The following is a 27146-nucleotide window of genomic DNA, read 5'->3' on the forward strand; positions in this document are numbered from 1 at the left end:
TGAAGAAGATGATGTAACAACGGCAACATGTCTTTTCCCCTTCCTCAAACTGAACTTCGTACAACCTGCAGCTGACTGTTATTCCCTTTGTTTACAGCATGGCCAGCCAGGAAAATACCTTACTGGGGAATCAGTTTATTGAAGTAGATGCATCTGAAGAATCTTAGTAAGTCATTTTATTATGTACAAGTACACAGTAAGTGCTGCTAGCTAAATCGGAGTTTGAAGCAATCGTAGTTAGTCAGCAAGATAGTAGCCTTCAGAAACCAACTGCAAGTATTAACACCTTATCTAAAATTGATTTTACATAGAGTCTACAGTAAAAGGTTTTACAAAAAAAAAAACATAAGACCAGTGGCCCTGGCAGACACGAGCTGTTAATATTTGCAGAGCTCCTGTTCAGTCAGTTAAAATAGCCTTTCACTCTCCTGTTATGCTGCATTCACATGGAAGCAGGCAGACGGCAGACTGCAGACGGACAACACCTTCTGGACAGCACAGGAAAAACAAACAAACAAACAAACAAACAGCCTGACAGAATGTCAGGACAGCAAATCACACATGACGATATGCTGTGATGATGATGATGATGATGATGTTGCATTGTTTACAAAGTATGGAAGAAAATATATTAGATGAGATTGTATTAATTAAGTAATGATTCTGGTAACGTCCAATTATTAATAATAAATAACAATAATAATTACTTTATTAAGGACACAGAGAGAGGTCCATAGCATACCACACAAAAAAAATCATCTATGTACAAAAATACGATATAATAAATATATAAAAATATCTTTTAAAAAAAATACTGTTAGTGCCGTGATTTACTTTGGAGGACAGCTTCTCTACCATTACAGTCGCTGATATTCTCTGCTCGCCTCACCTAATTTTACTGTCCTGCTCTTGTCAACTAAATGATACATGGTTTGCTGTCTACCTTCTGCCTGATTCCACGTGAACTTCGCATTACACTGATAACTAGTAGCTACCAAACAGTAGGCCAACGAATCTCAATGTTTTCTGAAGCACTGAACACTTTCAGATTTTGAAAAGCACGAAATTGGGTTCACCTCTACCTTAGTCCAGTGATATTCAACAAGCAGCCTGTGACAGGGTGCCGGGCGTCTCCCCAACCATTTTCTAATTCACAATGAAAATAAGTTGATTCACAATGGCCATTTTTTTCCGCTTTCAATGTAAATAAGGTGCCAGGGTGCATAAAAAGCATCACAATAGAGCTTGTATATCAAAGAAGTGCATGGAGAGGGTCCTCCAGACTCTGAAAGAGGTCCAGGCTAAGCCCCAAATTGCCTCAAACCAAAGAAACACCCCTGCATACACCTGAACTGTGAGGGGCTTTTGCCAATGGCCCTTGGCCATGAGTCATTTTGCAAAAGTGGCCCCCGGGCAAAACAAGTTGAGTATCTCTGTGTTAATCTATTCTATTTTAAGCAAAGAATGCACCTTCATTTTCACGCAAAGAATATCACACTAACAAAAGACATGCAGTAAAAATCAACTATTCTTTCCATACTGAGTGTATGAGACCAGGATAGTCCTAGTTCACTACAAATAAGGGCCAACACAGTCAAACACATGCATAATTTACATCATCAGCCACTTACCAAATCCTCATGACATTCAAATGAAATCAAACATAAAATTTTCACACTGAAAGATCTGCGTTGGTAGCTTTACAAGATGAAAATAAGAAACAGTGCAAACCAAACCAAATCATACACACATTAGATTTTCTAGTCTGGATCTTCAGGTTTTCTTGTATCTTGGCTGATCAGATGGCTACATCCATGAGGAAGTCATAGTCTTCAGTGATGTGTACATCTGTAGTACACTCCTTAGAAGAGTCTGATATGATTGAAGAAGCAAAATCTCAGCTGCTCCGCAGCACAGACAGACGCATTGCACCTGCAGTGACTATGCTGTACAAAAGAGCAAGCCAAGATGTAGCCCAGCCCATGCGTCTCTCTCTGCTCGGTAACCCCTACTCCTCCCTCCAGCTCTCTCCCATCCCTTTACTCAGCAAAACAACATCACCGCTGCCCTACACTTCTCTCGAATCTTCTCTCCTATACAAACTTAAAGACACACCGGCACACACAAACACACAGAAGTATGGTGAGACAAACATGGATGTTACCTTGAGTTTGGGTTTAGTAAATGTCGTCATGTTGTGTATCTGGGTAGGGCATAACATTGATCGCACAGTCAGTAAGAAGCAATCAGCAGTGAGTAGTCGCAATGAGAAGATGCTTTCACAGGAAGCATTATGTATGAAGTTCATCATGATAATGTTTCAGCAGTCAATAAAATCAAGAATCACTGTACATTTGAGATGGAAACAACCTGACTCTTCTGTACAAGCAGAGTCTCAAAATGTCTGGAAAGTAGTTCATGCCAGCACTAGAATGACAATGAGTTAGCAGGCTGTACTGTGTCTGCAGGGCCAACACCAAAGCTGCCAGCCCCAGAGACAGGGAGGGCTATTTTTCATTTGGGTCATGGTCACCCTGGAGTTACAATGAAATGGGAGTTTGGAGAAGAGAAATATGTAGGTTTCTATTCACTGTAGCACAGACCTTGGCACATAGCAAAGTCTATAAAGCTGTGTTCAAATGATGCAAGTTATTGATATTACTCAAGAGTGAAACAAAGAGGTTGTTTACCAGTGACTGCAGAGCTGACCCTGCAGAAACCACTGACCCCACCCTCCTCTTCTAACAACATTATTAAACACTGCATGCATTATTTTAAATGGTGTGATAGGTCCACTTTGCATTACAAACACTGCCTTGAACTACAGCTAACTGAAGTACACCGATGTAGATTGGATCACATCAGTGATCAATTTTGGATTCATAACAGCAAATTTCACTGAAGGATGATCAGGTTTGATGCCTGTTTTGGAGAAAAGGAAAAGAAGCTCCAATCATGCTGTCTGAGTCAGTTGTAACATGGAGAACAATATTCATATGTCATGTGATCAAGTGATGACTGTAACACGATCCAATTAAAATTAGGCAGTGTAGAGGGACTTGTAATTTGCCCTGGGAATATCTAGGAAGTATTTCCAGTGGTACAATTTGAAGAGCTGCCCTATTTTGCCATTTTGCCAACATTAGGTCAGGCTCCAGCGCTTACTTAGTTTATGTTCATACAATTTTAAGCCTAACGACTAACTGTCCTATTTATACTCTGCTTTGAATAGGCTAATTAATGAATGTCTGTGCCAGCAATAATACTCTCCTATTCTCTGCTGCTGCCATTTTACATTTGGCTGATAGGGAGCTACCTAGAGTTGAGGCCGATATAATAGCCAAAAAACAAATGAAAGTCATATCTAGCAGTGCAACAATGACACTCATCAGGGAGGGAGGGATAGATGGATGGATGATGATCCAGTATCATCAATGCAAAGTGAAAACATTAATTTCATTTTGTCAATTTAAGGATACGCCTTTATTTTGAAATTCCCATGCCATGTTTGTGTGAAATTTCCATCAAAGCACACCTCCTCCCTTAACATTCAAACAGTGTCAGCAGCCTAGCACCAGGCATAAAATGGTAATCATCCAAGAAACAGATAAGGATGAAGGATGCATGATATTGATTTTTTTGCCGATATCTGATATCGATATATCCACTTTCCCCCCCCCACCTAATCTTAGTGATCATCAAGTCTCTTCTGTAGTGTAATTAACATCATGTTATGCATGCATACTCTTATTGTGAGGGCCAACCAGTAGATGGAGACACGAAGTGAATGCTTTTCAATGTACATAATGTTCATTCATTGTACAAGTTAAGAAAAAGAATGTAGGCCAACTGTGATAGTTCATTATAAGGCCAATATAGGCCGATACCGATGACATGCCGAAATTATTGTGCATCCCTAATGACCATATTTACTGATATTGTCTCATTACAATCACAGCCTCCTGGATTTAATCAAATCGCAGTATAGTATTGTTGTCCTAAGAATCAGTCTATCACATCATGATGAAACTTGTGATTTAGACCCCTAAGACGCAATACATAATAGTGAAAGAAATTTTACGACCACCCTGTGATTAACTGTTCTCACGCTAATCAAAAGTTTATGGCACATTACTGGAGAATAACAAATGACACATTCCAATCCTTAGAACCATACATAAGAAACAGCACAAGTAAGTATGAGCTTGAGATCTTTTAAACAGTGTTTGCATGGTTAATAATGTGATTCTCAACAATAACTATGGTACTACATGGTGCTTAGTATCTTATAGAATGTATACTGTAGGATTCTATCTGAATTCCTCTGAAGAGTAGAGGGGGCAGTTGGTATGTGAAGAACTTGGCACCACCCTGACAAAGTCAGTTGCCTGGAGAGTCAGTTACAGAGATGTGAAATAGCGCCTTCACGTTATCAGGAGCCCAGTTATATAGTTTTATGCAAACTATACACTATTATGTGAAGTATATTCCGTTATGGTCTGCTAGAGATACCAGTCTTTTTATAACCTTGGCCCACTCCTTAAAGACATCTACGCTAGCTATTGTCAAAACTGCTTCACAGATTGTTCATTCACTCGATATATCCCTCCACCATAGATCGCGTGTAAATTATTGAACAAGACACTGTCCGCATGTAAATTGCAGGGTAATAAGAGGAGTGACAGCTGGGGCCATATGTTCAAAGGTATTCAGCTTCTCTGGGCGGCTCCCTTTCAGTCATGGCCGACCAGCTACTGTAGCCACCCACATAACCTTGCCATTTTTAATCCGATGGCATTTCATTCATTAGTTCAAACACACAATGTACAGTCTGAGCTTGAAAACCTGTTTCAATGTATATTGGTGAATCATATTTGGTTTCTGCAAATGTACGTAACCAGCCGACTTAACTTACTAGTTAGCAGATAGAGCTAGCGGCTCCTGACAAACCCCTGGGTTATGTTCGCTAACGTGAACATTGTAAATAAACCAGCATTATCAAAACGTCGACGGTACATAGTCAAGACGGAAAGCGTAATAATTATGTTAAATACATCAATTTGTGAATGTTTAAAACAATCATTTTGAGTGAAAGCAAAGCAGGTTGATGGATGTCAATGCAAGCTAGTGTCATTTTGCAGGGTGAATAATGTTAAGATTTAGTTAAATACTATCTAACTCAAAGGTAGCTAGCAAGCAGTCTATGGTAATTTTACAATCCATATAGTAAATATCGTCCAACAAAAGGAATGCTTGCAGCTAGCTAACGTTAGCTACCGAGCTAGCGAACCCGGAGCAGGCAGGAAAGACAAACTGAATTAACAGAACAGGGCACCTAGGAAAACACGGTCATCTTTTGCAATCAATCTATCTTAAAATGGCCAACGCAACAATAATGTAAGCATTTTCCATACCTCTGTCTGTTTACGAAAGAGCTTACTAAGTGGTGGTTGACCAAGCGGATCGACGGCGAAGGATGCAGCGAGCCTGCTCTCCGGTATGGCTGTTTTTTTTTTTTTCAACCAAATGTGACGCAATTTTCTGCAGCTGTACGGAAAACACCGATAAATACCGAACATACCCGAAACTGTCAGAGCATAACATGCTCAACACAAAATGTTCTCAGCTGTGTTGAACCCTAACTGTTATATTCTTATAGTGTTCAGGCATAAAAACAAGAGTGGTTTAGACAAAAATCAGCATTCTTAAATATCAGAAGTGAAAGCTGGTGATCTGGCATTACCTTTTTAGACTAATTTATCAAAAAAGCGTTTGCACTAACTTTTCATGACAAGAGTGAAAAACCAACACTTTTTTTCAACTCCAGGATTTTGTCTTAAACTATTAACGTTCAAACATCAAGGGGTAAGTTATAAAAATCGAAAAACAATTCTATGGTGTAAGGAGGGTCATGCATTTTTCACCAGTCACTCAGGGAGGCTTAAGGAAAAATATTAATATTAATAGCTTCAGGGAGGATCAAAATAATGTCACTACTACTACTACTAACAATAATAATAATTATAATAATAATGACAATAATAAACACAGTCATGCCCCAGGGACTAAAGAAGAGTCCCTTACACTACCTTTCCAACTGTACAGGAATAACATTACACTTTGTAAGACAAACAGTGAATGAGGCAGGACAAAAAGACTTGCTGCTTGCTGCTCATGCACACTGTTAGTCATGCATAATAGAATTAGTGCTCATCAGTGCAGGGCTGGGTGTTTTAATGTTATCTCGAGACATTGTGCTCCTATCCCTGCAGTCTCAGACAATATTGCTGATGCAGAATGCACTGTAACTGTACCAATAAACTGGCTTTCAGTGAGTATCAGTTAACACTGAGCTGCAAAGTGAATACATGATTCTTCTATAACCACCAGTGTTGTCTGCGTGAAGTAATACATTCAGCAGCCTCTCTATCAGCTGACTACCACAAGGATTTACCAGACAGTACATCATCTGTTCATGAGCTGTTACACATTGGTTGATGAATTATTTTGCCTGCATCATTTCCATTTTTAACTGTTCTCTCCTAATGTGAAGTAAAAATTGACGTTTAGTTGTTAAAGGGACACTTCAACCTATATCTTTCAAACTGACTATTTTTTGTTAAGTTCACTTAAACTTTGTAAATTTCAACAAGTTTTTTAAGCTAAACTCAACAAAGACTGGTGTGATGAGGCTTCTCTTAGACAAACTGCTACGGGATAATACGACAGCAGTTGTGATGATTGACAGCTTCTATGGATGACAAACACATGACTACAAAACAGCCCCACAAACTCAGTCACTAATTGTACACAATGCCAGTGGACCAACACCAAAAAGTGCAATTTGTACCCTTTGTGTAACAATGTATGACACATAAAAAAAAGAGATGAGAAAACAACAAGTGCATTCAATCATCAGTCAGTTTGACAAAGGTGGAAAAACATTTTGTTGTTTTATTGACGCTTTTAATTTACCCATAGTGGATATAAACAATTCAGTTATTAAACAACTATTGATTTCAATAATGTTGCATGTCAATCTGTAAACCAAAAATAACTATTTTGACACACACTGTCTTGTACCAGCCAAAGGACAGCGATAGCACCAATGTTTACAGCTCCATACAATCAAAGAGCGTAGATACATTTCAGCACATAATGCGTCATAGATGGCTTTGTTTGAGTTGTATAAATGTAAAAAACAAATCAATAGTTTTAGTATACAGCAGCACAAGTACAGAATGCAGTCTTATAGTTCTGGACATAGACGCATTACCTTATGTCATGACTAGCTGAGGTTGAAAATAAAGGATACTGTGAAGGCTGGATAAAGAAGATGAGCAATGTTCATTGGGTTTGGCATGTAAAATACTTCAATATCCAATCATACATTTCGGCAGAAAAAAACATTTAATTTGAAAAGCTCCAAGGCGCCATCATGTTGAAAACTTTTGTTAAGTCTGAATATACACAACTATTTAGTGTTGATATTTGGTCTTGAAGATCCAACACGAAATTCTGATGAAATCATAAAGCATATAGGAAAAACAAGAAAACAAATGATTATGCAATTACTCTGCTTTCTCTCTGAACCTCAGCAGCTTTTGTTCAGTCTGTCACGACTCATTTTTGCATAGCAGTGGGGTAAACACTGTACAGTAAGGCTCCTTTTGTTCACCACTGAGATTAGTGCCTGACTGAGACTTGTGCCTTAGTGCCAACTTGCAAGGCATTATAATGGGACGGTGCGGTAAGGAATGGTAAAAACAGCAGCAAGAGTGAGCTGGATAGATGAAGGGCTGCAAGTCACAGGTGCTTGGTGCAATTTGTGTGAACCATCAAACATCTAGCATGTCATAAGGGTAAAAAATACTTTTTAACTTTGTGTCCTTTCATAAAATTATGTGTACTTGCATCGCAGTATTGTCTCTTATCACAGCTGTTCACAGTATGGCCTGAGTATCCCAAACATATGGAAAAGCGACATAAGGTGTAACTTATATCTCCTTTTACATAATAAGAAGTTGTGGTTTAATATGCCAAAAGGTATGCAGTCAGAATAGTAGTGAAGCAGCCAAATTAGTTTATACACTATAAAAGCCCAGATGGGCATAGTTGATGTACATTTGTTTCAGTATCAAAATTTGAGGTGAGATGCTGGCCGTACACAATTCTCTACACCTGCACATTTTGCAGTGCACACTCGAAACCCAGCCTATAATATAGCAATGTTATAATTTGTTTTATGCCTGGTAAGTTGTGGAGCCCTAGTCTCCTCCCCTGTTCCCGCACATGTTCATGGACAAATTTCCAAAATTTTTCCATAACTTTTCAAGTGCCCATAATAAGATTTTCATTACCACTCACAACCTTTAATATAAACAGAACTGTATAGCATACTTTACTTCAAAAATTAATTATACTACTTACAGCAGTCCTTGGACACAGTGGGGGAGTGAAAGCCCAAAGTTCCATTGTGCTGTTGCTTAATTTGTTTGGAAAAAAAAGAATGCTCAGGACATTCAAACTACCATGCTCTACTTTCAGAGCAGTTAAAATGAGACCAAAGTGTGCATTGGTACTCTGGATGCCAATTGAACGCCCTACGCTGCCCATGTCAGTTCCCCCAATTACAAAATGCAGTACAATTTAAAAATATTAGTGGGCCATAAGTAGGGTAACTTTGGAATACATGACCCTACATGTTAAATCAAACTGTCACAACATTATTTATTTTGCCCCACTTGCCTGGCATTATTCAAACAAATCAGATTCACACTCTATTCAGACACAATAACAGCTAACTGGCATACATAGAGGTAGAGACAAAATGCAGGGGAAAAATCAAGAAATGTACATGATGGTAAACATATCATCCTGCATCCATGCATATTGGAGGTACGTTACTTCAACAGCTACAGAAAATATATTTGCTTTTATGTTACATTACGTGAAAGGATTTTCACGGAAGATTACTTTAACCATTTATGTCATTACAGAAATCAAAATTCCATGAGTTTTCCAAAAGGATTTTACTAATTCCATCCATCCATCCAGTCATAGAGATTTTCAACAAATGACTTGTCTCGTAAATTTAAAGTTGCAACACAGTTTACATGTGATTATAGTGAAAAGGGATGTACACTGTGAATTTGTCTGTCACTAAGCAGCAACCTCCAGGCTGAAAAATGAACATGGAAGTGATAAAAACTGCAGTTCCTCTAATGGCCACTTGAAGCTGGCTCCAAAAGCCAGTCAGTCCCCATAGACCCGCATGTTAAAATGCCCAAATTTACAGCAGAAATAAACATGTTTACAGCCTGGTACAAAAATTGTTTTGGTCTCTATAGCTAATTTCAAAGTTTATGACAAGCGTGCAGGGAGCGAATTTTTATATAACTCAGCCATTTGAATTTTATTAGGGCTTGAGATTACGTATAATTAAGGGTGCGGCCGCTTTGAATGATGGGCTGTCTATGGGGATTCACTACAGTCTGATTGAGATCCACCCTGTCATCCAAATACAATCACTTCTGGCTCCAAAAAAACAAGATGGTGACGGCCGAAACATCAAACTTTAGGCTTTTTAACCAAAGTCCATAAACCAATGGGTGACGTCACAGTAGCTACATTCATTATTTTATACAGTCTATGTCTGTCACAATGTTTTTTGATACTACCACTAGAAGTCACCAAGGACATTTTTAAATCCTACATTCAAGAGCTTTAAAATCACAAAGGATCATTTTTTGGATTTTTTTAAAATTTTTAATCTAATGACATATTATATTGCAGTGATTTGGCCCGTGGGACAAATGTGGCCTGCAAAAGGGTGCCGGGTAGCCCCCCATTCATTTTCTAATTCACAATGAAAACAAGTTGATTGACAATAGAATTTTTTAAAAAAACTTTTTATATAAATAAGCTGCCAGGGTGCATAAAAAAATTAAAATAGAGCTTGTTAATCAAAACTGTGCCAGGGGAGGGTCCCCCGACTCTGACAGAGGTCCAGGTTAAGCTCCAGATATCCTCAAATCTAGAAATCACCCCTGCGTAAACCTGACCTGTGCGGGGCTTTTGTGACTGGCCCCTGGCCACCTATCATTTTGCAAAAGTACCCCCCAGGCAAAGCAAGATGTGTATCCTTGTTACATTGTCTACCAATTCAGGTCTAATCAAATGTTTACTGAGACAAGTCTTACATTCTAAAAACCTCACTAGCAGCCAATAGATACTGCTGCTCTTCACCCAACTGGTTTAAAATGGAATGACACAAGCAACCAGGCAACTGACCAAGCACGTCATCTTTACAGCCTCCAGCTCTTAGCAAATCTTGAAGTAACAGGCTCATACCATTGTACTGTTTTGGAATGTGTGCTTGTAGTACACCTCTGACAGACAGGATGTCAGATGGGTGAGGGGGCACGCAGTGAGCTGCTGAGGGCCAAGTCTCCAAACACATTGGCATATGAGGCTTTGAGGAACTGGACATAGTTTTGCAGGCTTCGGTTGGTGCTGTCTGACTGCTCCAGGCGATCCTTCACATCCTGCAGTCGGCTCTGGTACCGCCGCTCCACCTGAGAATCACAAATAAACACCTTACAAACCTACTAACACAGCTGATGCCAACACTTTGTAAAGGGTTAGTTCAGGAGTTTTGAAGTGGAGCTGTATAAGGTACTTATCTATAGTCAGTATATTACCTCCAGTAGATGGTGGTTGTGCACCCCCAGTTTACAATAACAGGCAGGGAAGCTCAGCAAAACAATGCTGTAGACGGGGGTTAACCTTAAAACAGCCTCCTGTGCAAAGTGACGGCCCAGAGTAGGGATGCGCCAGATTAAACGTCTTAACGATTAAAAGTACTTCTGTGTCTCGTGTCTCGTTCAGCGGCGTTTAGAATCAGACATGGTTGTTGAAGATAGTGATTAAAGGCTTCAAAGGGCTCTTAATGCACACAATATTTTTGGGGGATAATGTTCAAATACTTAACAATAAATTGTGCTAAATTTTGACTGTTTTCGGAGTGTTGTCATTTTTTCAGACCAGTCGTCTTGTCTTAATTAAAATTTTCGTTTACTTGACAGGGAAATTAGTCACCAGGAACACCCCTAGCCCAGAGCGAGCAGAAGCTGACTGTGAACTGTAAATGCATGATCACAGACCTGGAGAGCTAACGTTACTGCTGCCATGTGTGGGACTTGGTAACAACATAACAACAGGATCTTTCTGAATCAGATCAGAGGATGCTAGTGCTTCACATCCAGTCTGCAAGCTCTCCATCACCAACCATCCACAGCTCCCTGCCTTACTGAGAGCTGGTGTCTTGCAGACCTTCTTCAGTTTTCCAAAGATAAATTGGGGAAAAATGTCCAAAACCAGAAGAGCCTAATAACGATTTGTCTTCAAAGTAAATTTTTGGCTCTGATTACATCCATCCATCCATCCATCCATCCATTTTCATCCACTTGTCCAGGGCCAGCTCTCAGGGCAGCAGGCCAAGCAAAGAACCCAGCCACGCTTTCCAGCTCCTCCTGGGGGACCCCAAGGCGTTCCCAGGCCAGATAAGATATGTTATCCATCCAGCGTGTTCTGGGTCAGCCCCAGGGCCTCCTACCAGTGGGACGTGCCCAGAACATCTCTAACGGAGGATGCCCAGGAGGCATCCTGATCAGCCACTACCCAAAGCTCAGGACCATAAGTGATGGTTGGGACGTAGATGAACCAGTAAATCAAAAGCTTCCCCTTCCTGCTCAGCTTCCTCCCCACCACGATGGCCAAACCGCTTAACAATCTCATGCTCCATTTTACCCTCACTTTTGAACAAGACCCCGAGATACTTGAACTATGCTATGAACCATAGCCTACAACATTTTATGTTGTACTATGTAACTTCAACAGAGTAACATAGGAATAAAATGCGCAGCAGCAGTGGCGCAGTAATACAGAAGTTTTGCGGTTGGGAAAATGTAGTGCCAAAGAAAAGGGCTGTCTGATTGCAAGGTGAAGCAGTGAAAAAATTCTCAATATAGCGTCCACTTAGACTGATACTGATTTTTTTAGGTGGGTCTCTTTCAAGGTGACTGTATGTGACAGTATGTTTTGATGTCAACTCCCTGTCCACGGCAATGTAATGGTGGGACTCTTTCCTGCTATTCCAAACTGGGGGCGCACACACTACCACCTGCTGAAGGTAATACACCCACTACAAATAAATACCACATACAGCCCCACTTCAAAATTCCAAACTATACCTTTAAGTAAACTAATATTGCAGGCCTTCACCTCCTCTTTGCTGCGTCGCAGCTGGTTGATTTCTGAGTTAGTTCTGCTAAGTTGGGTCTCGAGCTCCAGTATCTTGGACTGGGTGGAGCGTTCTTTGGTGGCAGCAAGTCCTCTGGTCTCTGATATCTGGAAACAAATGACACATTGTACTTAATTACTGGGGTAACAGTGGGTGGGGTGGCAAATAGTACATAACTGATATATCTCAATATGCACCTAACAACATGCACCTCAAGACATGCAAGCTCACTTTAACTATACACAGCCCTGTCCTGGCCTCCCTATACTGGCTTCCTGTCAGCTTTAGGATCCAGTTCAAAATCCTTGTTTTAACATATAGAGCCCTTCATGGTCAGGCACTTGAGTATCTGTCTGACTTGCTGCATGTATACGCTCCTAGTAGGACACTTAGGTCGGCCGACCACGGCGTGTTGGCAGTTCCTCGCACTAGGCTCAGAACTAGAGGTGACTGGGCCTTTGAGTCCATTGCACCCAGATTGTAGAATGCCCTCCCACAGAATTTGAGAGCTGCAGCATCTGTTGAAGTTTTTAAGAAGCACCTTAAAACCTACCTGTATAGGCAGGCATTCTTCAACTTGTCTTAAGTGATTTAGTTTTGCAATAACTGCTGCTGTTTCATTTTGCGTCTCTGTATGTTTGTATGTATGTATTCTTGGTTTGTGTTTTAATCCTGTGAAGCACTTTGTGAGTTCTCTCTGTGTGAAGTGCTATACAAATACATTTTACTTACTTTACTTACTTACTACACACCCAAGCTGCAGAGGCTTTCCACTTCAGTAGAAGTGGATGTAGGCTCAGGTTCACAATTTTTTGCAGGACAATGCTGCTTTTTTTGTTTTGTCAAAGAACCTCTGCATCTACACTCCTTTTGCGTCAATGCAGAGGTCTGACTAAATGTTTCCTGATGCAGTGCAAATGATGATCTACTACTGTATCCTTTAACCACACACTTTGTTTGACCAATGTTCAGTTTCAGACCTGTTGGCGAGCATCCCCCAGAGCCTCCTCCAGCTTTCTGCTGAGCAGGGAACATTCCCTTGTTTTCTCTTCCAGACGAAGCTGATTACTGTGGATGGTGTCTTCCCGTTTGGCAATGACTGCCTGCAGGTCGCTGTTCTGACTGCCAGCCTCCTCTAGCTTTCTGCAACATGACACAAGACAGAAGAGTGACAACAACTATGAACAGTCAGAATAAACAGTTAACCAGTGCACTGACTCACATCATTAAGATGATTTCATTTTTTTTTTCAAGCCATGTTTAGGAGGCCAACAACTGAGAATGACATTATTGTGTAGCTTTAAAGGGACAATTCAACCTAAAATCAAAAATTTGTATTTCTTCCTCTTACCTGTAGTGCTATTTATCAATCTATATTGTTTTGGCATGAGTTGCAGAGTGTTGGAGTTATCTGCCTCCTCTCCGATATAATGGAACTAAATGGCGCTCAGCTTGCGATGCTCAAAGCACCAAAGAAATACATTTGAAAAACTAAACAGCAATGTCCCTTTCCAGAAATCATGACCCTGTTACTCAAGATAATCCACAGACCTTGTTTTGAATAGTTAAATGTAGGAACTATTTTCTCTCAACCTAATCACTGCACAGCAGGAAGAAGCAGCGCACACTTTGGCAAACTCCTTGACCTGTTGGGAGAAGTTTGCCAGGAAGGCTTTCTTACAGAAAGGGATTTCTTGGTTAAGGTTACCACACAAATCTTGGTTGGGGTTAAAGTCAATAGACTTCTGCCAGAGAGGGCTTTCTCACCGTAATTCGGCTAGGCAAACTTCTCCCATGTACATTTCATGACAGCCCCGCTCAGCCTGTGCTCTGAGTGTGCATTCATGAGTTTTCCATGATGGAGGGTGAGTTACATTAGTTTTATATAAATAATAAGCTCTGGCAGCCAGCCACTTAAGGGTGAGGTATGCTTTGGGTTTAATCTTGGGGTTAAGCCAAGAATTTTGTTGTTGTCATTTTAGGTTACAATTTTGCTAGTTTATTCAAAAAGTGACGAGATGACCCAAGGTGAGTCGATGTCAACATGCATCAGGCACACAACACAGGGTGACGCAGGATGTAAGGCCTCACCCCAGAATGTTATCCTGTGTTTGTCCAGTACATCCATGGGTACACTGCAAACAGGAACTGCTAGTAGCTCACTCACTCCATTGCAACGTAATGCCTTCTTTTAACATCCCCCAAAGTTTCCAAACTATGGAAACTGTAGCTCCAAAACTTAAAGCATGATTGTGTTCCAAATAGAAGAGACGTCTTCCCACAGTCCAAACACATGCCAGCGAGGTTAATTGGTGACACTAAATTGACTGTAAATGCGAATGTAACTCACAAATAGAAGAGGGACACAGTCTAAATTTTAATTTTTTTTACAATGTAAGATGCTGAAAACCCTTGGTCTGAACAAAGCACTACAGCCAGTAGACAAAACCATAAGCAGTGACTGACCTTTCCAAACTCTCCACTCGCTGCTGAAGCTGTCTGTTCTCCTCCAGCAGCACCTTGTTCTTCTGTCTCAGAAGTTCTACTTGGCTGCCCTGGGTCTCCACCTAATACAACACAAGATGAGTCCTTTATCACATGACTTTCACTGTATATCCAGGTATTTGGTGTCCTATGTACCGGTAAATCTGCTACTTAAACTAACTGCATGTGTGTAGTTTGACTATAAGTTCTAGCAAGATTGATGTGGTACCTAAAAAATACTTTTTAATGTCAGCTGAAAGACATTTCTTGGCAAAAAGTGAACCTCAACAATACATTTGTTGGACATTAATAGTGGCCTTGATCACATACAAATGTTGCTTTCAGTGTTACTAATTTGAAATTTAAGCCACCCATTTCCCATAAATCCTATGACTTCCTTTCACTTATTAGTCTCGCTTGTGTTATGGATAAAAATGTTTTAAGTCTTTTATTTGCCAATGAAATAACCTTTGTCTGTGCTGAAAGTAGGGGACTTGTGTCACACAACTTGACTAAAGTTTGACACAATTGCTGAGAACTTGCTTGACTAACAATTATAAAAGACTTGACTCTGACTTGATATTAATGACTTGAGACTTAACTAAGACTTGAGAGAGATAACTTGAAAGGACTTGACTTGATGACATCCAACTTTATTTGCCACTACAAAAGCCACACTGAAAGGTGTGTCAATGTATCTCTTTTGCTAACTTGTAAGCTTATTGGCTGGTGAAACATTAGCTAAGCTATGTTTGACAAGATTATCAGAATTTCATATGACTTGACTTGTGACTTGCTTGACTTGTAGCAGCAACTTGATTTGACTTGTTTGAGTCTCACCACAGTAACTTGGGACTTGCTTGAGACTTGAAGGTTAAGACTTGAGACTTGCCTGTGACTTGCTTATGTGTGACCTACTCACACCTCTGAAATATAGCACTTAGTTTGTTTTTAGTTCCATAAAACAGTTATCTTTGGTGTCATAAGAATTCAGCAAATGTTCACCTAAGTCTGAACGGGTGTTACAAATTACAATGAAAAATGTAGTATGGTTCCACTGTTTAAATGATCATCTTCTCAAAATCAGTGTTATAATATCTGTTTTATTTTCAAATTAGCACTTTAACTTGGAATTAAAATCCTTATTTTGTGATGCTAACTGGGCTTGCATATATAGGACTGCTGTGACCTTCATTCGGAGATCAGTCAGGGTTGTGCTGAGCTCCATGTTGCGCCTCTCCTGGTTGCGCTCCCTGTCCTGAGCCTCCTGCAGCTGGAGTTCAGAGCGTCGTAAGGCTTCAGGAAGAGGCTCCAGCTCTGCCAGCTGCCCCAGCAGATTCCTGCGCACCTCCTCTATTTCCTGCTCCAGCTCCCCGCGCATTGCCTGGGCCTCCTGCTCCGCCTCAGCCAGCCGAGCACGGTACTCATCTGCTTCGGCCCGGGTTTTTCCGACCTGTACATCGTTAGTTAACAGAAAGAAAAACTGGCTTGAGACTTCATGAACATTAACACTGTCGACAGGACTGTAATCTGCTGTGCCATCACAATCTCATACTGTTGCACTCCTAGTAGTGCAGTATGCTTCATACCTGGATCTTATAGCTGTCCAGCAGGCTTTCATATTGCTGGATTGAAGCTTTGACCTGCAGGAGCTCTGACTGAGACAAGGCCAGCTTCTCCTCCACTGCAGACGCTGTAGCCTGACATGAACACATGATATGTCATCAGATATCAAATTAACAAGACAGTCCTTCCTCCAAATGTAATATAAGGCAATGTAAGTCTAATAAAAAATGAGGACAGGAGGGACATTATCTAAGACACAAAAGTTGAATGGATGTGTAGGAGGTCCATTTAATAAATGCGTCCCCAGTGTAAATTGAATTACAGCTTTCTGTGGACTGCTGGGTGTTTCACCTTGAGGGACTGGTTCTCCAGTTTGGCAGCAGTGCTCTCTTTGGTCAGTTCATGCAGGTGATCCAGCAGGGCTTCTCTTTCTGCTCTGCCTTTATCCCCTGCACCCTGCAGCTGCTCCGTAAGCTCTGCTATACGGCTACATCGTGAAACACAACAGCTGTCAGATTTGAGTTTCAGTTGAAGAAATGTGCTCATTAGGGTTTTTATTGCATCTCAGATAGTCTTTTTTTTCCCTGTAGTTCAGCCAATACACTGATTTCATGACAAGAGTTATTCTGATAATGATACTAGTATTGGAAATGCCTCCGATACTGCTTTAAATGCTGGAATGGGTATATGTGAGTACACATGGTTATGCACCAATCCAATACCACATACAACGTAGTTTAACACTCATGAAAAAACAGCAGTTTACCTGGAATCCAATCCTTCTCAACCTTTTTAGCCTACATAGCAAGTTGTGCTGTGCAGCCACTGGCAACTACTGTTTTACAGCAGCAAAAAAGAATTGATTTCTGATAAACAGAATAACATCAGATGTTAGCAAAATGTCAGCAATTGTGAAATTTCTATGGCATTCATTCAGAGAATTCTGTATGTATTTGGTCATGCTTTACAAAGGATTTAACCCGAGCAATGCCCCACACCAATCATAACAATCAATTCACATCCATACAGGGTTAATGGCTATTCCAGCTGACAATGGGCGAGAGGCGGAGTACACACTGGACAGGTCGCCAGACTATTACAGCATGTCTTTAGATGTCTTTGGACTGTGGAAGGAAGCCGGAGTACCGAGAGAAAACTCATGCTGACACAAGGAGAACATGCAAACACAGCACAGAGGGGCTCCCCCACCCCTGGGTTCAAACCAGGAACCCTGTGAGGCGCCAATTCTTGACCACTGCACCATCGTCCGGCACAGTATACAGTACAGAACAAGAGTATTCTTGAAGAACATCACTACCCCCTTAGAATAATGATGTCACTCTCCTCTCATATCTCTTTAAAGGAGCAATAAGCGAAATTCATCATTTCTAGATTGAACAATTAAAAAATTGCTATGTGAAGAACTAGAGGTGTAATTTCATCTGGAGTAGGCTACAGCATGACCTCACACACCCTCTCTCTGTGTTGATCTCCAGCCCATTGTTTACAAGCCAGTCTGGCTGCGCGTTCATGTACGCTCATGTGAAGTATTACCAGGACCGTCTGGATGTGATAGTCTGTGGAGATGCTGCGGTACTCACCGGCACAGAGGAGGCGAGTGGGGTGGGGGGTGGAGAGCAGAGGTAGAGGGAGGAGTGGCTCATGACACACTTTGTTTTGATCTACAGGCAGTGCAGAACAGCGAACCTAGTGGTGAAACGATTTCACTTATTGCTCCTTTAACTTCCCATTGTACTTCCCATTGTATTATGTCATATTTATACATTTAATAACTCTGAAAGCATCTTTTCAATTTAGCCTCTCATGAGTGAAATACTAATAAGAATAACTGTTGATTATTATTTAATTTTCGTATTATTCTAATTAATTAAGTGTTGTAAGTCTTTGTGAAACTGTGACTTTGCTGCACTACTGCAAATTTGAAAAGCTTCAAAATAAAGCTGATGGATTTTTTTTAATGAAGATTTGTAGGATGGTTTTATCATTTTCCAAATGGTCACCACAGCTATCACTCCCCTGCATGCCATTATTTAGATTTCAGCTGTGAATAACTTCCCCATGCAAACTTAAATTAGTGCCAAATTTTGTACTTCCACAGTGTCTGATTATCCTAACAACAGACGCACTCGTCTGCAGCTGGAGTCGTAACAGAGCGTAGTTACCTGTTCAACAGCGACAGTTCAATCTCCAGTTTACTCTTCTCTTTCGCTTCTTGGGCATGGCGACTTTGCCAGGTCTCAGCTGCTGACAGCGCATTGACCATCTGCTTCTCCTGTTAAAAAGAAATAAAAATTGATTTTTGGATTGTTTTTACTGAATTCTGTTACAGTTACCAGTGCAAAAGAAGAGACGGTGTGTGATGGGACTTGAAACAACCAGTGGCAAGAAAAATACCTAACATATGGCCAGTAATGTAACAATTAACAAAAGCACCTTGTGAGGATGTTATGAGCAGACACATGCAAAGATAGACCCCAGGTGGTGCTCAAGCACCTGTCCTTTTGCCCTCTGTCTAGATAAATGCCCTTTTTGCAAGATGATTTTTTTTAATTTTATTTTACATTTTAGTTTTTAAATTTGGCACATGGCATCAATTCTCAATTTCAAGTGTGTTGCTTGCCCAACAACTGCTTTTGAGTGGTGTTTTCCTTGTTGTTGCCTGATATAAATAAATGATAATTGTACAAAGTGAATGTGTATGTTTAGCAGCTGCTAGGTGTATATTGTATAGATACTTAGACATCTCATAAGTCATTTAGACAGACATTTCCCCCGCTCATTACCGTGCACAAATATATTGTATGTACTTAGGCCTCAAGAAACCCCTTGGTGCTGGCAGATAGAAACCACCTGGCATGTATTTGACATGCGCAATTTTTTTCATGCGTGCAAAAAAATGTGTAAGGGATGCCCTTTTTTCCCACTTAAGCACCTGCCCTGCAAAATCTCTGTGCATGGCATTAATGTTAAGCTTTAGTAGAACAGCCTTCCTGCTCTGCGGCACAGCCATACCATGTCCAGCAGTTGGACGCTCAGTTGTCCTGCCGTGTCCTCGCTGCGCTCAGCTCGCTGTTTCTGGGCCCGCGTGGCTCGTTTCAGAACCTCTCGATCTGCACTGGACTGCTGCTTCAGCCTTGCCAGCTGCTCAGTCAGATGCTTCATCTCCACCTTTTGCTGGTTGGCTGCTCGTTCCAGGTTCTGAATCAATGGAAGGAACAAGACCAAGGATTACAGCTGGGTTCAGTGTTTGTTCCCTCCATTTGTAAAGCAGAGGATCAGAGTTCAGACATATTGAAACATAAGTTACCAGTTACATAATTCTAATACACATCAACAACAATACATAATTACACATGATGCCACATGTTAGCACAGGCAGCTCCCATGACAGACCTTTATCTGCAAAGTAAGTCGGTTGTTCTCAGCTTCTTTGCTTCGGAGCTGTCCCTGTAAATGAGCTCTTGTTGACTCCAGACTCTTGGACAACTCAGTTGTGCTCCTGGTATTGTCCTGCATTCCCAAAATACAGCAGAAATTAGGGACATTGGGAGAAAAAGTGTATTCTGTTTAACCTGCAGACTGTAACTAAATATTGAAATGCCTCAGTGAGATGGTGCTGTTTGTTTGACAGTCATATTTACAGTAAAAAGCATCACAAATATTGACAGCTGTGTTCACAGTACCTTTTCAGTGTCTAAAAGTTTGGAGAGTTCATTAACCTCTCTGTCCTTCTCTTGGAGTTTTACGACAAGATGCTGTAAAATGAAAAGTGAGGCAAGCTTCATTTATAGGGCATGTTTCATACACACAGAAAACTTTTTGTGTTTAATAGGAAGACAAAAAAGCCCATAATACATCGGTAAAATATATGCCAGGTATCAGCCTGTCTAATGAAGAAAAAAAAAACAACTGAAAAAACATTATGACCAATTAAAATTAAATAAAGTAGATTTATTAGGCTTTTATCACACTCACAGCATTTTCTGCCTCTGTGTCCGCCAGTCTCTTGAGTAATGCATCTCTCTGTTCTGACACTCGGAGTGACTCCATCTGCTCAAACACAGTCCACAAAGATGCATGAAAGTTAATAATGCTAAATAAATATGTGCTGCGTGTTGTTCTTGGAAATCACACAGACAACTATTTAGAGACCAGAGTCCTCATTCCAGAAACTTCTAAAATTTCTTAAAGGGCCAGTGTGTAAAATGGGTTGAAAACAGTGACATCAGTGGTCAAATTCTAGATTGCAGGGCTCACTCACTCACCCCTCCCATCGGGTAAATGACGGTGGCCTCATAGGGACAAAAAGCCTTGCGCACGAGTTTTTCAGGAGTAGGTCTATCTAGCGACGAGGTGAATGTTTATTTAGAAATCTAAGCCATGTTACGATATTGTAATGAATCACTCACGAGCAGGAGACCAGAGGAGCGTTCGGGAAAAAGGCCAGTTTATTTGAGCACTCCAGAAACTCTGGTAACACTCCAGGGGGTAAAAGACTCCGTCCCAAACTCTGACTCTTCTAGCATATCACACACACTTTATAACTTTACACACATACTCGTGTACCATACCGAGTGGGGACCCCCCCTCCCCTCTCTGCTCCACCAACCTCCAGCCCGTACACTGACTGACAGTGTAGCTCAGCTGTTTATTTAGCCTAGCAATATCTCCGGACTATAGTAGCTGCAATGGACGACTTTGAACGCGATTTTGAAGAGTTTCTTGTAGCGGACACGACCCAGAGCCATACCTGTTTGAGCCGGAGCATACAGATGAGGAACTCCATGTGTTTGATGCTGAGCGGGTGAGAAGAGAGGCTGAATGCACAGAATGGGATTCGGTGCTACTGCTACCATCGTTGGGGAGATATATCCCCAGGAGGAAAAGCGCAGCAGAGAGTGCATCACAAGGAGTGAAGTTAAGTCTTCTTTTCCTCGCAGATGACGGTTCGGGTTCATTCTCTCCTGTTGCGTGGTAAGTGTGGTCCATTCGCAAACTTTATAACTAAAAAAACTTTTCACTACTCTCTATCGACGAACTACTAACACTCTCTGCTGTTTCTTCCTCCTTCTTCCTTCCTTCCGCTGTCTTCGTTGGTTCATTTATACACGCGAAACGCGTTCTCTGGCTGGCTGGATTGTCCGCTCGGGCTGCCTTACATACATGGCGGCGCAAGATGGCGACCTCTCTAAAGCATATATATATATATATATATATATATATATATATATATATATATATATATATATATATATATATATATACATACATATATACATACATATATATAAAAGCATAATTATAAGGCTACGAAAACCAAACGAATTTTATTTTATAGCGATTATACACTTGTATAAACATATTAATGGGTAGAATGTTCAGATTCAGATTCAGATTGACAATAAACCATGCCAAATATTACACACTGCCCCTTTAACTACCTTAGACAAATTCTATGATTCTGTCTTATCTCACTTTAGAATGACATTTAGGATTTTTGGTATTGCAGAAACATGTTTTCCAGCTGCATTTAGCTATTGCTATTGAGGCTGTCCTTAGTTCAAAATAACTGCCAAAAATGGCAGCTGCACTTTTGTTAGCTCTTTCTGGCTATGACAATAAGGATGGGGAACAACATGAAGACTGAAATATAATGATTAAAGCGCCAGACAAACGGTATGATGACGCTTTAAATTTCCAAGACCATAGGTATGTATCAGCTGCCAAGACAATTAATTAATAATTAATAAATAATCAATAATAATCTAAATCCATCCATCCAATCACATTTACAGTTAGTTAGGATTTCTTAAGTTCAGATAATATAGGAGACCTGAGATGGGTTAGGACACAACCATGAGTTTAGGAATTGCTTCTGTAATAGGAAGATGGGATTTTTCCTATCTTTGAAACTTAGGATAAGATAGGTCAAGCAGTTAGGATATTTTTCTGTGATGAGGCCCTTAAGGTGGGCAATATGTCAATAATATCATGAGATGGTGTACATATGTTTGTCAACTGTCAGAGGCATTTTCCCACCATTTATATCACAGTGACTATGCCCTCAACATGGCTGCTTGTATTGCAGACAGTGTATGTTAAGCTTTTTTGAAATTTTTGAAGAAATTTAATTGTGCTTTTGCTGCAGTCTAAAGAAGTGTACTTACTTATATTGATTAGTCAGGCAATTAATATACTGTGTAAGCCAAAAACACACAGTCACCGTGGATTGTTCTTCCTCTAAAAGCACCATGACATTCAAATATGGGACAGAAATGTGTCTGTGGCTGATTAAATCAAATAAGAATCACAGTTAGAATCACACATCCAAATGACCCAGTGTTCCCTGTGTATCGAGTTCAACATGTGACTCCCTAGTGTATGAGCAGATGGAGACAGAGTTTTGAAGATGCATCACACACAGTACCTGGGACCCCTGCTGCTCTCTGAGAAGGTGACGCAGAGTTCGGTTTGTGGCCTCAAATGTCTCCAGTTTCTGTAGAAGCAGCTCCTTCTGACGGGCCAAGACTGCAGACTCAGAGCCAGACAGCCTCTTCACCAGTGGACAGAGAGATAGACAGGGACAAATACATACAGAGGGTTGCCCAAAGAAGGTTGTGGGAACGAATTCTGACAAAACAATGAATAAATGACATCATTTAATACAAGCACTAATTCTGGCCATTCATGACAAGTAGAAAATTCTTTGCTCCGGAGAAAGTCATGAAGTCAGAACTTGTTTAACCCTATCAAGTCCCCTGGACTGTAAAAGCAGTTTGTTGCTTTCTAGAGTTCCTATTGTTGGACCTGATGGGACCAGACAAAAATATTGAGTTAATACTCACAGTGCCAACAGCACCGCACAGTTTGGAAACAGATTCTCGCAGAGCTGAGACTTGCTTGGCAGCTGCTGTCCCATCCAACTCAGCCTCCATCAGTTTTCTGTGCAGAGCATCTTTGTCTTGTTGCATATTGTCCCCGGCTTGTCTGGAAGGACAAGCTCAACCATCAGGACATTTGTCCAAAAGTAAAGGATATATGTTTTTATTTCTTTAAATGTCTTATTATATGAATAACTACATTAACCTCTAAGCTATTGATCCATTTACCCTAAAGATTTCCTGTCCACCCTTTCTCACATTAAGCACTGTAAAAGTGTTAAGTATATTTGCCTGTTGTGGTCCATCTCCACCAGCATCTTCTCCATGGATTGGCGTAATCGCGAGTTCTCCCGCTCAGTCTCTTCCAGCTCCTTGGTCACCTCAGCCAGCTCCTCCTCCTGCTCCACGATCACCCGCTGGGAGACACTTAGCTGCTCCGACTGACGCTCCAGCAGCTGCTCTTGCTTCCGCAGTTCCACCTGCAACCGTACAGATGTGCGAACATACATGTAGATAGTAACACACAAACAATATGTTACTAGGGTCTTTGTGTATTCAATAGCTCACTGCTTTTTAATTGCATTTAATTGAAATCAATCTAAATGAATGAATGAAAACATCAACCCAGACATTGAACATTTGCTATTAGGGCCACAGAGTGAAGCAATCTGTAGCTATCTAATAATAATCCTAATATGATGCAAACAAAATCACTGATTTGAGTCCCTTCAAGTCCCTGTCTGCCTTTACACAAACAATGAAACATGTTTAAAAAGACATACATAAGGCCAATATATACCTTTAAGCTTGATAAGGACTTATTAAATGATTTATGTGATGCAGAGCTGCCCAGATCAAAGAGGAAACAGAAAAAAACCTGACCTCATTCTTTAGAGTGCTAACTTCAGTCAGTAAGCGCTCAATCTTCCTCTCATATTGACTGATTCTTCCATGCAGCCCCTCTTCTTCCTCTGATGTGAGGTCAGCTAAATGCAGTGCAGACTGGGAATGTTCAGGTCCTGGTTCAGGGAGTGGTGGTGTGATCTCAAGGCAGTGTGTTGGCCCCTTGGTGCAAATTATACTTTCAGTTACACTAAATCTTTGACTGGATGAGCTCTTTCACAACACTGAGGCAAAAAACAATATTTTCAAAATCTTACAGAGGATGGGATTTAGGTGTAATTTTCCTTAAGATGTATTACCTCCCACTTGTATGAAGCATCCCGTATGGAGGCCTTTCCTGGTGGTATCCATGGCACTCGAGTTTTGACTCTGGCTGTAGGGCGGAGGTTTCCTCTGTCAACCTTGGTCTTTCCCTTTAAAACAGAGTGTGCAGAAGCATGTCATTGAGTCTGTTAGGCCTTTATGCTGCATAGATATACACTTAGATAGGAAAATCTATCTATTGGATAAATATACACAGAGGAGTGTTAAGAGCTTCAAAAGATGTCATAAACTTTGCTCAGAAAATAAGAAGAGTAAGATCAAGAAGATACACATCTTCAAAAGGTGCACATTTACAATAAAAAAACAGTAAAAACAACAGTAAAGACATCACTTTGACAGACAGTCTAAACATGGGTAAAACAGATGTTTCACCTGAGGTGTCCTGGCAGGACTTGTCCTCTGGCTCTTCACATGCACATGGACTGGTGTGGCATCGTTGACATGCACATGAATTGGAGGTGAACTTGACCGAGTTCTCATTGCTTTCCTCTGGTGGTAACACATGGTGTTTACTATCCATAAAACAATTTTATATTGTTCTGCAGCATCTGCACAATCAGCCAGTGAATCTCTGCAATCGTCATTTGATTTGCTTCAACTACAACTACATTACCATAAGGTAGGTCTACACTCAGACAGAATCAAATGGATGCTGTTCACCAAGGCTACTCATACTGAATCTTTCAATATTCATTTCGCACAATGGCATATTCATAGAGAGAGTGCCACAATGTAAATACTTTGGTATCTAGCTGGACAATAACCTCAACTTTAAGAACCATATTAACCATATTAACACTAATTAAGCTGAGAACAATACTTGGTTTTCTATACAGACATAAGAATTGTTTCCCTTTTCTAAACAGAAAAAGAACTGTAGAATCAGTATTTTTATCTGTTTTGGATAATGGGGATGTAATATATGAAAAAGCTGCTGCCTCTACATTGAAATTACTGTATGCTGTCTACCACTCAGTCCTGAGGTTCATACTGTAACTTGTGATAATATAGCACCCACCACTGCGATCTTTACCAAAAGGTCAGCTGGCTACATCTGGCTGAGGCGGGATCAGCATTGGTTTTTATTCATCTATAAAGCTTTGATACAGATGCTCCAACCCTATATTTCATCCCTTTTAACTCTGAACTCACATAATCTCGGTACTCGCTCACACTCCCTTCATCAGAACTTAACTAGGAAAAAATATCATTCTCTTACAGTGCACCTCATACATGGATTAATCTGCAAAAGACCTTAAAGTTGGGCACTCTGCCACCTTTACATTTGTTTAGATGCCTTATTTCAAGTTATTCCAGTGGTAAAGGAGAATTAAAACTTTTAACTATACATCTACTCCATAGCATGTTTATCAACCTGTAGCTCAACTTTTTGCTGTTATAAATTGTTATGTTATTGTATGTTGTTTTGAAGTTTAACTGGTTTGCATGTTGGTTATCTCTTCTGTTTATTTTAACTTATCTTAGGTTTGCTTATTGATTTATTTTTTATGTCTTTGTTCATGGACCCTCAATTGATTTCACAACAAAATTCTCAATAGAAAATAGTGTTAAACTGATGACATGAGTTCTGAGGAGGTGGGAGGGTTGCTGCATTCAGGGTTGCAGCTATATACCAGTTTCAAAATATATCATGATATAACAGTTGACGTAAGGAATCTCCCCTATATTTTAGTTATTTTCAAAAGGGAGACTTTTTACACATATTTCCATGAACAAATGCTTAAAATGTCAAATATAGTAATAAATCGTGTGTACAACCAACAATAAGCCTACCGTTTTCATTCCTTCCAGGGTCATTCTGACTGATAATAATTTAATTCTGTAATACCGTGATACCGTGAAACAGCGATATCTTCTGAGAAGGTTATCATACTATGACAATCTCATACCATTGCAGCCCTAATTTCATTATATTCCAGCTTTTCCTCTGTTTACGGTGGTTGACATTTCTGGAGTACAACATATTTACAGGAGTTACTGGGGGTATATTTGCGAGATAAAAGTGAAATCGTTATATCAAACATGGATGAAAGCAAAGTTTCAATGGCAAAACCACAAGGAACGGTAAAGATGTTTGGTCATTTTTAAGTGTATGTTGTATATTTAAGGGTGAATTTTGATTTATTTCATGAAATAGACTAGAATCCAATATTGTGGAATACAGTAAGCAAAACTATAAGGAAAAATAAAGTAGAATTTAGCAGCAAACACTAGCTTATCCAACTACAATGACACTAAAGTAAAATCTAACCTGTACTACACGAACAATCAAAGCTAGTAACGTCGATTCCAACCCATACCTAGACCTATACCTACCTAGTCTACCTAGATTAAAACTTTGGCGACAGCTTTAGATGATCATTGTGGGTGTGTCAGTCTCAAAGATTGAATCAAAAGCCAGCGTAGGTTAGCAAGAACTGTATACATTAGCCTGACATTAGCTTTAGCTCATTAGCCGACAACAGACTTTCTAACGTCTATGCAATTGATTAACAAATTCTCCGTCTTACCATATGAGAGATCAAACTCTATTCGTCAAGACTTCGAAATATATCTCATTAGCAGAACAGCTTTTGTTTGGCAGGTAAAATAAGTGGGTTAATAAACAGTTTGTTGAAGTGGAGGCTTGGATAACTTCAACA

At 40.3% G+C, this 27146-nt stretch overlaps 2 protein-coding genes across 13 annotated transcripts in view; both read right to left on the bottom strand.

Moving 5' to 3' along the window:
* The window catches only part of sptan1 (spectrin alpha, non-erythrocytic 1), a 45229-nt gene extending 39693 nt beyond the window's left edge, over positions 1-5536 (bottom strand). For 10 of the 12 annotated variants that reach the window (XM_078162392.1, XM_033647033.2, XM_078162391.1 and 7 more), the window contains exon 1: positions 5415-5536. The gene's annotated coding sequence lies outside the window, so the exon portion shown is untranslated. Of the gene's footprint in view, positions 1-1750; positions 1864-5414 lie in introns of those variants that run through there. The other 2 variants (XM_033647027.2, XM_033647028.2) reach the window with 2 other exon arrangements.
* Positions 5537-6936: 1400 nt separating this feature from the next.
* Positions 6937-27146, bottom strand: odf2a (outer dense fiber of sperm tails 2a). The gene is made up of 19 exons (XM_078162393.1): positions 27015-27146; positions 24856-24972; positions 24459-24572; positions 24139-24321; positions 23548-23735; positions 23221-23362; positions 22803-22928; positions 20351-20425; positions 20059-20130; positions 19769-19885; positions 19388-19573; positions 18538-18647; positions 16706-16841; positions 16378-16488; positions 15978-16241; positions 14771-14871; positions 13285-13447; positions 12286-12411; positions 6937-10577 (listed from the first exon to the last, which is right to left on the bottom strand). The coding sequence occupies exons 1-19, from the start codon at positions 27015-27017 to the stop codon at positions 10407-10409; spliced, it is 2505 nt and encodes an 834-aa protein (XP_078018519.1). The 5' UTR covers positions 27018-27146; the 3' UTR covers positions 6937-10406.

This window comes from Epinephelus lanceolatus, chromosome 19 (assembly GCF_041903045.1).
Source record: "Epinephelus lanceolatus isolate andai-2023 chromosome 19, ASM4190304v1, whole genome shotgun sequence".
Lineage (NCBI taxonomy): Eukaryota > Metazoa > Chordata > Actinopteri > Perciformes > Serranidae > Epinephelus > Epinephelus lanceolatus.

Bases quoted from the DNA above. Each gene is read 5' to 3' on its own strand.
- odf2a (XM_078162393.1), bottom strand. The intron at 16,242-16,377 runs GTATGAAGCATA...AACGATGTACAG, and splicing joins TGGACAGCTATAAGATCCAG to GTCGGAAAAACCCGGGCCGA. The intron at 13,448-14,770 runs GTCAGTCACTGC...GTCATGTTGCAG, and splicing joins CGAGTGGAGAGTTTGGAAAG to AAAGCTAGAGGAGGCTGGCA.